This window comes from Pygocentrus nattereri, chromosome 23 (genome assembly GCF_015220715.1).
Source record: "Pygocentrus nattereri isolate fPygNat1 chromosome 23, fPygNat1.pri, whole genome shotgun sequence".
Lineage (NCBI taxonomy): Eukaryota > Metazoa > Chordata > Actinopteri > Characiformes > Serrasalmidae > Pygocentrus > Pygocentrus nattereri.
In genome coordinates this window covers 22457549-22474235 of record NC_051233.1, presented here as the reverse complement: position 1 = coordinate 22474235, position 16687 = coordinate 22457549, and the positions used below count along the sequence as shown (strand labels likewise).

The 16687-nt window shown below is 39.1% G+C and overlaps 1 protein-coding gene across 1 annotated transcript in view; it reads right to left on the bottom strand.

Moving 5' to 3' along the window:
* ttll11 (tubulin tyrosine ligase-like family, member 11) overlaps positions 1–16038 on the bottom strand; it is a 37186-nt gene extending 21148 nt beyond the window's left edge. Inside the window, exons 1-4 of the mRNA XM_017698934.2 lie at positions 14673–16038; positions 6907–7006; positions 5411–5544; positions 679–1254 (exon numbers count right to left, since the gene is read on the bottom strand). Of these exons, the coding sequence (XP_017554423.1) occupies positions 679–1254; positions 5411–5544; positions 6907–7006; positions 14673–15158 (1296 nt within the window). The 5' untranslated portion in view covers positions 15159–16038. The remainder of the gene's footprint in view (positions 1–678; positions 1255–5410; positions 5545–6906; positions 7007–14672) is intronic.
* Between the last annotated feature and the right edge of the window lie 649 nt (positions 16039–16687).

Sequence of the window (16687 nt, the reverse complement as noted above, 5' to 3'; positions counted from 1 at the left end):
TGGAAACAACACTTGAAATTGTGCTGTAAGAACACTGACCTTACAACAAATGGGACTCGACTTCTAAAGGTTAAAATTTGGTCAAATATTTAGCTCCTTTTTATATTGTTGTTTATGTTCAATTTTAAGATGCTTGCATGTGCTTTATTATTCAAGTACTTTATTATCCAAGTGCATTACTTGGATAAAACTTTCAACCTGTGCTTAATGAAGTACTGTTTTCAAATCTTTTGCACTGTTTGAAAGTCAATACATTTTCTTGTGCACTGGGTTTCTCTGATGGCTTAAATAAGTAGCCAAAATCAAAATTTTGATCTTAATTTTACACCCATAAAAGAATCACTAAATGTTGTGGAATTAAAGAAATGAGAAAATCAATGCGGTTGTAGACCATGGTTGATTCAGAGAAGGTTTCTGCCCATTTCAGGGCAGATGAATACACTACAGAGCCACAGTGTCGATATCGGGCCACTGTGCCAAAAGAAACTGAAGGACATGATCAAATGGATCCAGATGACATGCTATGATGCATCTGGCCAAAATCTGGGCAAGGTACTTTCTGCTTTCTGGTGTATGACCATGTGAAATTATTCTTGGGTCTTTTCCAAGTATTATTTATTTGCATGGGCAGACAAGTAAATTTAAGAGGCTTAGAAGTTTGCAGTAATCACAAAATACCTGGAAACAAGTAGGTCCTGGTTTGCCTGGTGGTATATCGGCTTGATAGAAGACTTTCAACTCCGGAACAAGCGCAATAACTGTCTTGATCACCAATGCAATAATGTCTGACCAAACCTTTTTAATGTCCACTCCTTTAGAGGCCAGGCGATAAAGAACACTGGAAAATGTGCGCTTACTGCCTGTGTTACAGCTGTCTGAATGGACAAAGTTCCCACTATGTACATTCAAGGAATAGTTTGTTAGGTGCATGAAGACATGATTGAGGTTCTTCTGGCAAGGTTCCTGGTAGGGTTCTGTGCAAAACCTGGATAGGCCCTCTTTAGCAATGTAGATTTCTAAAGGTTCCAAAGAACGGACCAAAACATACAAGCGAATGTCAAACTTGAGCTTGTCAATGAGCAGAGGCTTTTGAATGTATTCTTGAACTACTGCCTGCTTGACCTGAGAACCTGAAAAGACTCGAAGGTCAGCAGGGTCCCGTATGAGGTAGATACCATCGCCTTGGGAGCCACTGTCAGGTTTGACGATGAAAGTGGGTTTCAGGGTGGAGTCGTTATCTTTCAGGAGACGAATCTGTGAATTAAGACAGAAAGGAAGCTGTGAAGGAATTCTGGCATTGAAAACTGTGTCACTACTTATGTGTGTGCTACTTATTTAACAACTACATGACAATCCTAACAGACATATGATGAAGATAAAAGCCAAGAGTCTGTACTCAAGCCAGAACATCAAAATTAATGCATTATTTTAAGATTTAATTTTTGAGGAGCGATGGATCTTTTGACCTCGGAATGTTGTTAAAATGACATAAAAAGTGACATGCAATCATGATTGGCAACAATTCATCAGTACATCTAATGAAGTGACTGACTGGAATACATGATATGTCTGAAGTAAAGCTTCACTGAAGTGAAGATTGGGGCACATCTGGCGGATTAACGGTCCAGTTGAGATGCCACCTTATGCCATGTGCTTTGTCTCACCCCCATGCCTTGTTCCACCTGGTGTCCAACTTCTACTAAAAAAGCGTCTTGGAAATGAAACACCAGGTCCAGTGGCAACATGTTTTTAGAACACCTAGCTCAATCTTCTGAGCTCATGTCAGACCCGCGGGTCCTCGTGACATTTTCACAGGGCTACAGATTACAGTTTCACTCCCAGCCCCCAAAGCATAAGAGTCTGAGGGTCACAGTTATTACAGACCTGGTTAAGGCCAAGGCTCTTGGCAAGGAAGTTTGTTCCCTCTTCGACAAAGCGCCATCAAAAAAAGAGGACCCTGCTGTTAAGTTCAAAGGGTTCTATTCAATTTATTTTTTGGCTCCCGAGAAAGAGGCTACAGATTTTTCCTCTCCCAAGAAAGATTCTGGGGCAGATTCTGCACTATACTAAATCTTTGTATGCTCAACTTGTTAATAAAGCACATTCTTCATACTAATACAAGTGGCTCAGGTCCATAGATCTCAAGGATGCTTACTTTTATGTGTCCAGTTACTTGCACGTCCCCAACCACAGTTTTTTGGCTGCACGGTAAGATTTTGAATTCACCCCTTCATGTCAGCTTCATATCACCCCTGAGGATGTTCACCAGGTTGAATTCCACTGTTGCTGTCCATTCTAAGCAGATTGAACAGTTGACCACAGTGGTTGGTGAATAGTTTCAGCATAATGCAATAGCCCATAGCCCAAATAAACATTTCTCCACAAGGTCTTAAAGCTTCAAACTAGCATCTGGTTTCTGTCATTGATGAGAAGGATACTCAACACGGTCCTCATCTAATGTCTGCATCCTAATTAGTGCAAATCAATGCCCGATCATTGCCATGCTAAGACTGAGGCTGCTGTTGTACTTCGTAGAACTTTAAACCATATATTTATTCATCTGGAAAAAATCCATTAAATCCAGTAGCATGGCCTCTTTCCACACAAACCCCAGCAAATAAACTTCAGTAGAACTCTGCTGCCCTCTACAGCATTTGTGATCAAACATGTATTTGAGACCCAAACAGTCACAAGAGTCAAATTATCATCAACAATACTTGCCACTTGTGTAAGAACAGTTCAAGCTAAACAACTAACGGGACAAGGGAGATATTTAATCAGTCCATGAGTTTAAGATTACAAACTCCAAGATTAGGAACCTCTTCTAAACTAATAAACTACTCTGTTGCGTGTAGAAGGGGCTTAGGAATCAGGTAAATCCCATATCTTCTAGATCTTGCAACACACTTGTCATTCACAATTAGTGGACGCGGGCAGTTAAACTGCTTAGCTTGGTTTTACGGTGATTCTGTCTTTGCCAATTACTAGCACACAAACCACCACTTGGCCAGACTACAGAAATAGCCTCTGGGTGTGTGAGAGTGACAGAAGAACAAACAGACTGAGAGAGTTTGAATTGAGCATGCATGCCAAGTACAAGGAGTGAGTTCTGTTAAAAGAGTGCTAAGAAACACCTACATGCCTGGCTTGTCATATCACTGATGATCTCATGGCTTGGAACAACAAACAAGTGGCATGTTGGATCTAAAGGTAACACTTTACTGTAGATAAATACAACCCATATGAGGTTGTTATTACAATTGACATAACCCTACATAACTGTTTATAAATGCTTATTACAATAGGCATCATCTGTCATAAAGGAAACGTTAGCTGACTTTGATCAAAATCAAATGTAACCTAGCGAATGACGCTTACTGGAACAAGTATTTATTCACAGTTATGTACAGTTATGTCAGTTGTAATGACAACATTATGTTGGTATTATGTAACCCTATGAACAGAACCCTACAGTAAAGTGTTATGGATCTGACTAAGCAGGGATAGCTGTCTTCAGTTCTGTGGAACATGACGGAACACATGAATAGAATGAATAGAATCACATGCTTTTTGAATGGGGAAATTATGGAACTGTCTGGGCTGCGGCACTCTAAATCTGTGTCAGGGTACTGCAGAGCCAAAGCATTTAGTCAATATCTCTGTGCAATTACATCACTAAGAGCGGTTTCAGAGAAACCTGCTGAGTTACGGTGAATATTAGAACCAGACGTCTGAAGCATTCAATGCCTCTTAAAACTCTCACACAGAAAGCTATAACTAGAAATGGTTTTGAGATAGGACTTTGCCCTAAAACACTATAAGGGCAGAACAGCTTCTATTTTAACACTATTAATATAAAACTTATGTAGATTAACTGATGGTTTTGGATAATAAATAAAATTGCTAGATTTGTGTTATAGACATTATGACCCCTAGATCATGTCAACACCAAAGAATTCTGAGTCAGTACACCATTTCAAACCAAATCACTCTGAATGGCTTTGTTTACAGGTGAGCGATTTAATTCTGTAGAAGTTTAAAAAAAGCAGGTGAATTCCCCTTTATAATATACACTACAGACTACTAAAGTCTGTTGCTGCACATTTTGCCACCCACCTTCTATTGTATCCACCTCAGGACCACTTCTGAGCAGATATTATTTGGTAGCGGGCTATTCTCAGCACAGCAGAGATACCAACATTGTAGTAGCATGGAAGTGTGTGTGGTGCTGCAATGAATATATCATGTAAAGAGGCACTACCTGGGTTTCTACTGACAACTTTGTTAGACATACCTACCTTGTTGCCTATCACAAAATGAAATTTCAGCTAAAGATTAATTGCCACACAAATAACTGCAGTTCACATTTTGTCTTTTTTGTTCATTGCATGTGACAAGGTATAAACTATACATACACCATGAACGCATCATGAATTTTTATGGCCAATTCTGATTGGCCAATTTTTACTAAGCGTTTTAAAATCTAAAGATTACATTGTATATGGTAAATGAACACATGAAACCTGTTAGCACATTTACAGTACTTTTTAATACCAAACCTGCAATATAAACAAAATAATTTGTTCTTTAATTAGTTTAAATCACTTGCCTATTTAAAAAAAACATGTGCTACACATAATTATGTTATGATTATTTTGGTACACATGTAGCAGCAGCATTCAAATACTACACAAATTCATGTTACTTACGTCATGAAATTGCAACACAGCAAATAACAACAAATATTTGGCCGATTAATTTTGTTTTTGTGCAAACATCTGTCGATTCCCATATTGGCTGGTTCCAACGCAACCTTACATTAAAACTAAAGTACCCAGATTGGCTGATTAGCTGACTTGTTTCCTAGCTATCAAAACCTAGTAGCTTCCAACTGATACAGCTGGAGCTCACTTCCATGTTGGTAATAATATCAAGTTGGTTCTGGTGCCATGGTGGACAAGGGGAGGGCTGTCAAATTGTGTAGCTACAAATGGACAACAGTCACTAACTGTAACCTAGAAAGTGAACCTATATAGAGGGTGTTTCTGAAAAAACGTCATTTTCCATATGACTGAGAAAGTGACTGAGTAGCTACAAGTCACCTAAAAAAAGTGGCACATCAGTGAACATTTTAATATGGAAATTTAAATCATGCGTGCTGAACTCTGGAGGGCTGCAGCCCAGCACTGTTTGGTCATTTCCCTGTACAAAAACTTTTAAACATTCAACCGTTGATTACCAACTTACATGCTAGTTCAGGGAAATAAGTCACCAAACTGGTCTGGACTGCAGCCATTCGCAACCCTCAGTTTACAGGTTTACCAAATCACTTAAGCAAAATATTGTTTACTGTAGTACTATGGCCTTAAAGTGTGTCCTTGTTTCTTTGTTTTCAAGGGCGATTCCATACCTGAGTGGAGAAGAGCTGGTACTCCTCAGGCAGTATCCATGAACGTGGGTAGAAGTTGTACTCCTCTGGAAACAGCTCCTGCATGGTGCGCACTGCACGACTTAAGTTTATCTTACGCAACATCTCTATCATCCCTGCAATTGAACAGAGACAGTGTGATGTTGTACTGCTAAAATAGTAGTTGGGCTGCTAGTATCTTGCTTTTAATTGAAGAAATTATGATCAATCAAGCTTGTGCAAACCTGATTCACATTGATACTCTAGCTGGCCAATTTATTGGGCTATAGCTCATCTACATCTCCATGCTCAAATTCACTGTAACTGACCGAGGGACAAAAGAAGAACAGGCAATATAGGAAAGAACATCCACAGGGTTTGGCCAGTGTGTTGTGCTGAAAACAGTCATTATATCAGTGCAGTGGGTTTCTTCTATAACTGAGCAACAGAAAACTTAACAAGGTCTCACTGAGTGAGGATGATTTTCCACCTTATATCTACAAAGAAAAGCTTAACTAAACTTTAAGAACTAAAAAGAGATTTTACTAACTGCCTTGAACTTGCTTTGTTTTGAATCATTTATTATATGGCTGACTTCACATTAAAAGGCTTATATCTGTTAGACTTTTAAAAAAGTGCAATAACTAATGGCAGAATGTAGCATAAACATGTTCTGCCCTTTTAATTGTGTTACTAGCACACTAGCATTCAAATTTTGGGATCCTCGTGGTCTATACACTTAACAAATGCTGATGACAAATGTATAATGATTCTCTTGTGATGCAACTTCACAGATTTTGACTATTAGTAGGAAGCTTGATCCAGCATGATGAACAGAGCTGTAGATGATTTCTTAATGACTGAGAAAGCTCTAAAAGCACTGAGAATTAAGTTCTGATAAAAGTGACATTCAGAATGCCTCACATTTGAAATGTGGTGACCAATGTCGTTTGCACCTTGCACTTTGCTCTGTGAATTTATTTATTGGCTGTCAGCAAAATCTACTGCACTGCTCCATCTACAGATAGTTCTTTACCTTGTACAGAAAGTTTTTATAGCCTTATATATTTTCTATTCTTCTGTGTTTAATAGATGTTGAATATGTTTCTTACTGTATTGTGTTGTTGCTGCTGGATGCCTAAATTTCCTTCGGGATCAATAAAGTATCTAATTATCTATCTATCTATCTATCTAAAAGGTAGATAGCAAAAACTTTGTGGTGTTTTCCAAAGAAACCTTGAAACACTGAATAAAACATCTTTAAATCATTTCTAGTGTTTACCTGTTCAATTGAAGAAAATTACAGCAATTATTTTGTATGACAGGTGATTTCACATCTTTGAATGCTACTATTATTTCTAGACCCTTAAAACGATCACAGACAAAATGTATACAGTAAGTCTTCAATTTCATTGAAACTAAATTCTGTTTTCCTTTTGGAATGTAATATGGAAACAGACATGAATTCACAACATTGGCCAACAAAGTATGTTGCTTACCTGGGAACTTGTTGACCTGTCCAGAAACAATGTTTTCATTGTCATGGAAGGAGACTCCATGCCAGTAAATATCACAGGCTGACCGTCTGCCCATTGGAAACTGAAGAAAATCAGAAAGAAAAGGAAAAAAATATATATTTAATGCAATAACACATTCACCTCATCAATTATACTAAAAAGCCTTGCGTCTACACTCTTTGGACATTTTATCAGGTGCATCTACTATATAGTATATAGTCACAATCTATAGCCATCTGTGGCTGTACAATTTGTCTGTCATTACTCTACCTCCTCCATCAGTGTTAGGGGACCACCACAGCACAAGACATTATTTGGGTGGTGGACTATTCTCACCACAGCAATGACAATGACATGACAAGATCATATATCTTTCCCTTATTTAACAGATATGGTGTGTGTATTTGTTGCTATTTATGTTGTATGAGGGCAGCCGAGGTCATAAGGTGTTTTAGATGAGAAAATAATAAGCATTACAAATATAAGCAGTCCTATATTCTTAGGCTGTGCTATAAATGATATGTTGTATAGTGGGTATGTAAGATTACAAGGCTGAGCTGGATTCTCAGAGGATTATGTCACTGTTTAACAGGCTAATAGAGACTGAAGCAGTGTTCCTATATTAGGCACCTGGCACACCAAAGAAAGTAGGATCTGTGATCAGATTAGGAATGTGGGCAAGTGTGCGCGTGTTTGTAAGTATATTTATATTCCACAAGATCCATGAGGAAGGCACACACACCTCTCACTATACAGTCCTATGCAAAAGTCAGAGATCATTCTTCATTTATTTCATTTCGAGTCAAACAACTGCGCAAGATCTAGTAGACCACCAAAACTGTGTCCATCAGATAAACAGCACATAAGCTTATCTGTGAGAGAGCGAAAAAAGAATAAATAAATAAATAAATAAAGCTCCACTTTTGCTTCAGATCTGAAAAACTCCACAGGTGTTTCTATTCATCCATCCACTGTTAGAAGACAACTCCACACTTTGAGCCTGACAGGATGCGTAGCTGACAACCAAAGGAGCTGCTTGTGTTCACAGAACAATGAACTGACCACCCTACAGTCCAGACCTCAACATCACTTAATGTGATTGGATTACTCTGAGAAGTTCTGAGAAGCAGAAAATGCAACCAACTTCTAAGACTCAACTTTGGATGTGTGGAAAAACATCTCTGTAGAGTTCTTTGAAAAACTCAAAGCAAGGCTGCCAAAAAGAATGTCATTTCCTCTTAAATATGTCTTTTGCCTTTTTTTATTGGGGATAAAAATGAATAATCTAAGTTAAACAAATGAAGGGTCAGTGTTAGTGCTGTACAGTACTGTATAAACATCAACATGTTTGAGCATGTCAAGCAGTAAATTAGACCAGTCCTAAAGAGTTCCAAACCCTCTCAGTAATGTTTAGTCAACATTACTGGGTTAATGCTAAATTTTAATTTGAAAGATTTTTCGGTGACACTTTACTGTAGGGTGCTGTTCATAGAGCTACATGCCACCTTCATAAGGTTGTCATTATAACTGACATAACCCTACATAACTGTTTATAAATGTTTGTTCCAATAAGCGTCATTTGCTATAAAGGTTACATTTGCCAATTTTGATTAAAGTGAGCTAAAGTAGTCTTTACGGCAGATGACGCCTGTTGTAATAAGCATTTATAAACAGTTATGTAGGTTTATGTCAGTATATGTCATATAGGTTGTATTTACCTACAGTAAAGTGTTACTATGTACTAGGTAGTGTTTTATATATATATATATATATATATATATATATATATATATATATATATATATATATATATATATATATAAAACTTCCTCTCATATACATGCAAGTCTAATTTGAAGAATATTGGTCTCAAAACTAATCTGCTTCTCAGAAGTCCTTCTTTCTTCCCTCACCATCTGACACCAGCTTATAATCAGTTGTAATGACAACCTCATGTAGATGTCATGTAGCCTTATGAACAGCACTCTACAGTAAAGTGTTACTGATTTTTTTAATATACACAAGAGCTGGCACAAGCAATTATATTCAAAACGGATTGATGAGGTAATAAATTCAAAACAATAAAACAGTAAACATGTCTTCCTTATCTAACTGTTTAAAGTGCTTTGAGATTTTGTAACTAAAATTAAAAATGCTAGCGTGTCTTAAGAAAAAACTTAATTTGAAAAATATATTTTAAAACAATAGGTGGCAGAAACAGCCATCTAAACTGATTTTTAGACAGCCATATAAACTATTTATCTTCTGCCCACCAACCCGCAGCTCTGCTAAGGCAGAGCCCTTAGTATCTGAATGAGGCTGTGCCTCACTCAGTGTTAACTCAGTGAATAAGGTCATGGGTCTTCCAGCCAATCACCATTAGCCTAAGCTAATTGGTATCACTTGGCAGAGTTTAGCAAGTCAACTAGGACACGTGAGATTGGCACGAAGCAAATGAGAAAAAAGTCTCGCAAGAGCCAAAAACTAAAAAATTAATAACACAAGCCTTGAGCAGGTTTTCATTTGAGCCGGTGTCGGAAGGTGAGGGAAGAATGAAGGACTGAAGCAGATTAGTTTTGAGACCAATATTCTTCAAATTAGACTTAGACATGCATGTATATGAGAGGAAGTAAACATAGTCTTAATTAGACTGATCCACAATAAAATGCCAGCTGACTTCCAAGTATTCTTCCATTAGTACGTTAGCCTGCACTGAACTGCAGAACTTAGGAAGGGAGGTGGGGAAGGAATGGATTGAGATTATCCTAGATTATGCTTAATTATTTCCTATAGATAAACCATGACCATATGCCTAAAAATGCTGTGGTTTGACCAGGACACACCAAAAGCTAATCATTTTCACTATTTTGATTCAGCTTTCACTTCCAGATATAAAGTTAAAATCGTTAACAGGTTGTTAAATGTCTTTCTTGAGATTTCTCAACATTAATAAGCACATCTCCCTATCGGTATAACTAAAAAGGTGTGAGATTAAAGGATTTATTAAAGAGCTTATATTAGCACTTTGATTCTGATACAGCATCACAGTGAAAATGAGAGTTAAATCAATGAGCATCAATGACTACTCATATGTGAATCTGCCTCGCCTTAGTCGTGTCTTCTTCCGAGGCCTGAAACACTGCGGTGGTTTTCTGAACACAGATTACCCTAAATCTAGGATTAATTACAATGTCAGAGGGGATCCTTCACTGAAAATCCCTTTAGATGAGGACTAGGCCCAATCTGTAGCTCAAAAACTGGCCCTCGGGCTTGCAAGGAGCAAACCAAGTCCTGTTGGCAAAGACCAACATTGTATAACGGTCCCATCATACGTTTCGTTTAGCTGCACCGTGAATCAGAAAGCTTTGCGAGCCTTGGTCACGACTGTCTCAGACTGGAGTGGCTAGTGGCAGATTTAGCTCACAGATCAGGCTCCAGATAAATAATCTAATCCATCCTACCACTATGGCCTGATAGAGGTTCGATACGTAACTCCTCTCTGGCTGATCTTTTATCATGTCTATTTAGTCAGCAATTACAACAGTGACAGAAAATCACGTTACATCTACAGGGAACTCAAATATGGCATTTTTCAGCATATTCAGTGCACATGAGTTATTTTAGAAAATAAACAAAACGTAATTTGCCAAACTTTTACTCGGTTACAAAACAGATACTGCTGCCTTGTAAAAGCACATGCTCATCAGTGGCCTCACAAAGTTCTTACTTGTCTATAGCTTACAAAGCTATGAATTTTAAAACAGAAAAAATTTGCTCCTTTTTTGAAGCAGCAATTAAATTCAATTATTGTAGTACAATATAATTGTAGGATAATATGTAGAATTTGCAAAAACCAAAAGCAAACTGAATTGTCTGCTTTGTAGGTGTGCAAGCCAACACAAGTCAACATTTATAAAGTCTTCAAATGCTATTTTTTGTGGCAAATTTGTGGACATTATACCAAGAAAGCTGTAGCTTGTTTTATTTCTTTATTTTTTATCTATTTTTTATCTTGCTTTATTTCTTTTTATTACTATTTATCCGTCTTTGTGGAGAGGTATAAATTGTTCTCACAACAGGGGGTTCACACCTCTCCTGTATTAGCCCCCTTTGCTCATTGGCAGCTCAACACAGAGGGAAATATATTTATTTTGAATATCACTGCTTTCAGAACAAAACCTTTTTTTGTCATTTTTCAGTTTATAAAATCATTTGAAAGTGCCTGTTGTGATGAATGGACTAAATACATAGCCCAAAACTGACTTACATTAAAAGTAAAGTAGGTTTTTTCCTTCTTTTGTAAAGTTACCATTTGAAGATACGAGGTTTTGTTCTGACAGCAGCGATAAGTTAATGAAAAAAGTAGGGGTTGATTGAAAGAGGTTAAGGCTTTTACTTGCTAGGTCTGCTTTACAGCAATTTCTCAAGCCATCAGTTTTACTATTATACTCCTTACAAATGTGCTGACAGAAAGTTTTGTAGAAGGAAATACAACAGGCTTGAACACACATTAGTAAATTAATAGGGTGTTTGTTTACCAGTCATTGTCATTACCATTAGCAGAGAATGTCTCCTACCTTTGACTTTGTCGTTGCTGGACGAGACAGGACAAAAGGTGAAGCAGACACCGTTTAATCTGAAACCCTAGCCTAACGAGAAGGGCCTAAGGTTACAATGCTCCCTAGTGCACGAGTGGATACAGAGCCGGGGTGATGACATTCATTCAGTGTGCGTATGGACCGTCCTGCGCCAAGCAGCTGACACATAAGCACGTAAGGTTGAGGGCACGGTTTAGTTTGATAGCTAATTAATATATTTATGGGAGTCATGGGTTCGTTTTTAATACCATCCGACTCTCACAGACAGCAGAATGAAACAAAATACACACACTGCTGAGAGACTAGGTTAATACACAGCGATGTCTGCTATAATATATAAAGGAATATATTTAGTTGTAAAATATTTGGGTGCCCCTGATCAAGTTACATGTTTGGTTGATTTTCTAAATGAAAGTAAGAACAGAGAACGCACGTTTTTGTACTTTAATGCACAGTTACGTGTTTATTTACTGAATTTCACATACTTAGAAATATACATGTAACATAAAATGTAGCCATGCAAATGTTACACATTTTACATTAGAAATATGCCATAGAGAGTAAATTATTTTCACATAGAAAAAGTTTTCAACAATATGGCCCTTTCACAATTAAATACCTCAACTGCCCTTTTATGAGTTTTTTAAAACTCACTTTTATGAACTTTTGAAAGTAAGCTGATAGAAAAATAATGTGTGTTTTACATTCTGTTACCTTATTATTTGTTCAATAAAATTTCATGCCAGCCAGGTTACCTACTTTTTAAGATAAAACTTACAGCTTAGCAATATCTTTACAAAACAGCTTTCTGGCCTGCTACTTCTTTTTTTTTATGGAAAGCTACTTCTATCTTTAAAAATGCGTCATTATTTCCCACCAGTCACAGTACTTTTACTTATTATGATATCGCAATGCAAAACTGTGACAATGTGCATTATTGAGAACATCAAAGCTCCACAGCTACTTTAAGATCTTGTGGTGGCCCTGGCGTTAGAGCTTAGTGCACTATACCAACAAACCTAAATCTTTTTACGATAACTATGGTTTTGCTGAAGACTCATTATATCGATTCTTCACAAAATATCTAATATGAGTTGACTCCTAAGCTACGATTTTCAGATCAAGATCAGTCAGGTTTCAATACAAGATGCCAAAATAAGATGTCAAAATGATCTTGTCTATGTTTTACCTGCTGTCTGCCCAATTTATACAATGAATGTTTTTGGATATTTATGATTGGACTGGACTGTCAGGCTGTCGCTGTGTACATAGATTTAAAGTAAAATGACTGTTTCAAAAAGGGTTAACAAATTAAAATAATTTAAAGCCTTTTGGTGCCCCTGGGCACTGGGTGTCCCAGGTAGGTCTGGTAGACACCGTAATGCTCAGCTTTAGTGTGATCGGTTAAATAGTCTTTTTTTCATTCAAATTTGGCTCGTAAAGAATCGTAAGAATACAGAATTACGAAGCCAGTATCGTGTATCAGATTCTAATAATGGGCTGAGTGCACATCCCTAGTTTAGGCTCATCTACTCACCTCTGATGAAAACTACACTAACAGCATTGATGCCTGTTTATCTCCCTCTTATTCAGAACGCAGCTCATCCATGATCACAGTAAATCTTATTCATGAATATCAGCACAAGTCTAATTGAGAGCATCAACACTGACACTGACATTGACGGATAGCAACAGTAAACAGGCAAACTGATTTAAAGCAGTTTTATGGGATCCCATAAGACCCGAGTTTAACTTATCTGTTCATTGCCAGATGAGTTGGTAGGTGTGTTTGAACAGGAAAATCGCCAAACTGTGCTGGACCGGCCCACCACGGCCGAACTGTAATGCTCTTGCTATACGGTACCGTGGCTCTGCAAACCATTCAGGCATAACTTTTGCAACGTGACGGGGGATGGGGTGGTAAGCCACTGAACCAAGGAAGAGGCTGCTCCCATCAAGAAAGATGTTAAAGGGGACCCTCACCAATTTTTCTAAACGGTTAAGATGTAAACAAAGTCATTCAGAGTGGTTTGACCTGAAATGGTTCGTTCTGAAGAAACCTACTGGGACGGAATTGTTCACAGTGGTGGTGATAGGAACCAAATGTCTGAAGAGTTTAACACCTCTAAGCACACCCTCATAGACAGTCACTACGCAAAATGGCTATGAATACACTGCCTGATGCCTGAGCCATTATTTTAGAATAGTTTTGTCTTAAAACATCTTGTTAATCTAATTATTTTCACCTGTTTGTAGTGGAGGGGAACACGCATGGCACTGTAAGGCAAAATAGTCCCCAAAGAAAGCATGTTTATTGACGCATTTGGGATCACTGGTGGTTCTGGATAGCAACAAATGGCTCTACTTGTATTTTAGATCATAGCGACCCTTGGTTCCCATCACCACCACTGTACAGAAATGCTCATTAACAACAGTGCAATTAACCATTTCACACCAAAACCACTCTGAATGACTTTGTTTACATCTCAACAATGAAACCACGCATACATTTTGGGAAATCTGTGAAATTACCCTTATAACACAGGATTGGCACAAAGCATGAAGGCGCATTACTGCTTAAATCACTCTGTTGTCATAGAATTTGCACCACTTATAAAAAAAAATAGAGCAGCTATTTTGAGAGCTATCTGTAGAGGTATGATGCACTGTTAGAAATAGAGGTACCAAGCAGGTACATGATTCGTTCATCAAGGTACAAACAGTGTAAACCTTCCCTCAAAGGTACAGCAGTGGTTTTAAGGTCCAACGGTGTACCTTTAATAAGTTTTTCCCAGTGGAAAAGTAGATATTTGTATCGTTTTATAAACTAATGTTTTAAAACCGAACCATTTAATAAAAGGCTGGAGGCGAGACTGGGGGTGTGGAGTCAATACAACTTAGAAAATATCATTTCAGTGGTTTATGGTACAGTTATGTCCCATGACTAAAGGTACTGGGATGTAGCCCTGAGGGCACCACCCCAGTGACAGTGTCGTACCTTTTTTCTGAGAGTGTGGTAAGTGTAGTATTGGTGACAGTATAACGTGTTGAAGTGAAAATCGCTGGGCTTTACATATCCACTCCTGCGCACAGAAGGTTTAAACACAGGCTTGACTCTTGTGGGTGTGAGCCTTATTCTGTTTTCCTCACCTCTTTCCACTTGAGCTGCTTGATGCTGAGTTTTAGCGCCTCCAGTGATGTTTTGGCTTTAGACGTATCCACTGTGACAGCTCTCCTCTTCTGCACGACTTTGCTCCCTCCCTCCTTCCCGACCGCAGCTTTATCTTCCTCTCTGCTGCCATTCGTCTCCGCTTTGCCCTGCAGGATCTTCCCCGTGCCCTTTATCTGGAGCATCTGGTCGCTGCCCACTCGGCTCGATCCCTTCGACTTGTCCGAGTCCTGCTTGACATTCGCGTTTCTGTCACGGCTGCTGGCTTTGCTTCGGCTTTTGCTGCGGTTTCTAGGTTGAATCGAGGTCCTGGAGCTTTCTCTCCGGGCTGACCGGGCCGAGGCTGGGACGCTGGCGGAGGCTGGGAGTGCAGCGGCCGGAGCCACCTCAGCCTCGGCACCCGTATCCTCAGCCGGAGACTTCATCTGCTCAAGCTGTACTTTTACCTTCTCATAGTGTTCACTCATAATGTCACGGCGGTGGTGATGGTGCCAACCGGTTCATTAATCTCCTTAAACAGGGGGGTGGCGGTTCAGTGAACGGACTAAGGCTACACCAGTGCATTTAACTTTAATATACCTGGGTTAGCGAGCCTGCTCGGGAGGCAAATACAGCCGAGAAAACATGTCATCTACCCAACATGGTACCAGCTGGTGAAGCTCGAAGCTAATTTACATTTTCTTGCATATAATAAATAAAAACGCCGTTAATGCCCAGCCTTTTTAAAGGCAAGGCTAGTGTTTCGGGTTTTGGCAAATAACATTCTGTTATAAAACCCAAAATCAAGTGTGGCATTAACTACAAATCGCCCAAACGACGACTAGCTGACATTAACGTAACCTCGGTTAACTAATTACTGTCACCTTATGTGTTTTAACGTGAGAAGCCTTCAACGTTTTGCAAGTGTATTGTTTATATCCAAACCAAGCCAATCATTCCCCAATAAAAGACTCGTTATTTATCCCATCATACTCAACACGTAATATTAAACATAAGGCATAAATCACACCATTTAAATGTGACAGCGCTAACGGTCGGCAGTACTCGTCGCCTCGCTGTTAGCCTTTAGCTACTACAGCATGAAAGCCGTTAACTGTGCAGTTTCTGTTCTGCCTCAACAAAGAGACGAGTCAGATGAGGAAAGCTCGCTTCCTAGCTATGTAGCTACTGCCTCGAGTACGCACCCCGCTGTAATGCGAGCAGTCCGTTCTGGAGAAGTCATTCCTCTGTACTGTCCTCTCCCTCCGCGTTGCCCGGTGCGGGGCGGTGTGGATGAGGTAAGTGCGAGCCTGGCCGGCGGGGCCGCTCAGTCTGACAGCAGCAGGCGGGGCAGATGCGGAGCTACTGTTTTGGTAGCGTTGACAACGCAAAGGACGGTGTCCGTGGAGGCACATCACAGCCTCAAACGCGTTTCTTCTCTTCCACAGAAAACAATTTTAAAAGGTTTTTATGACTTAGGACATCTGTCCATGTTAGGGTGGGCAACACGACGGTATTTTGTTACCGTGATCAATATGCATTTCTGAGCATATCCTGGATTTGGTCGGTGCTTAAAGAGGAGCTGCAGGTTTCGTTATAAGGAGAGCGTGATCAGTCCACTTTAACTGTGGCGTGGTGAATAATAGCTGCAGTCATAGTTTTTGACTGGCGTTTTTAAATGTGACGCCACTGCCACATTTTGTTTGGGTTTCTTAATATTCTCATATGTATCGTGTATCATGAAAATCTTTTAAATATCACGACTTACTATTTTTTCTATATCGTCTAGCACAGTCCACATACGTCTCACTCCCTGTGCCGCCCTGGCCCACTCAGTCCCACCCTGCCCAACCTCCAGTCCCATTCCATACCATTGTTTTCTCATCTTCTGTCCTATTCTGTCCCACAGTCTGATCTAATCCCACTGTTTCACCTCCAGTCCCACAATATCCCACTCTGCCCCACCCCTGGTCCAACTCTGTCACACCTAATTTACATTATTTCCACATCCATTAAT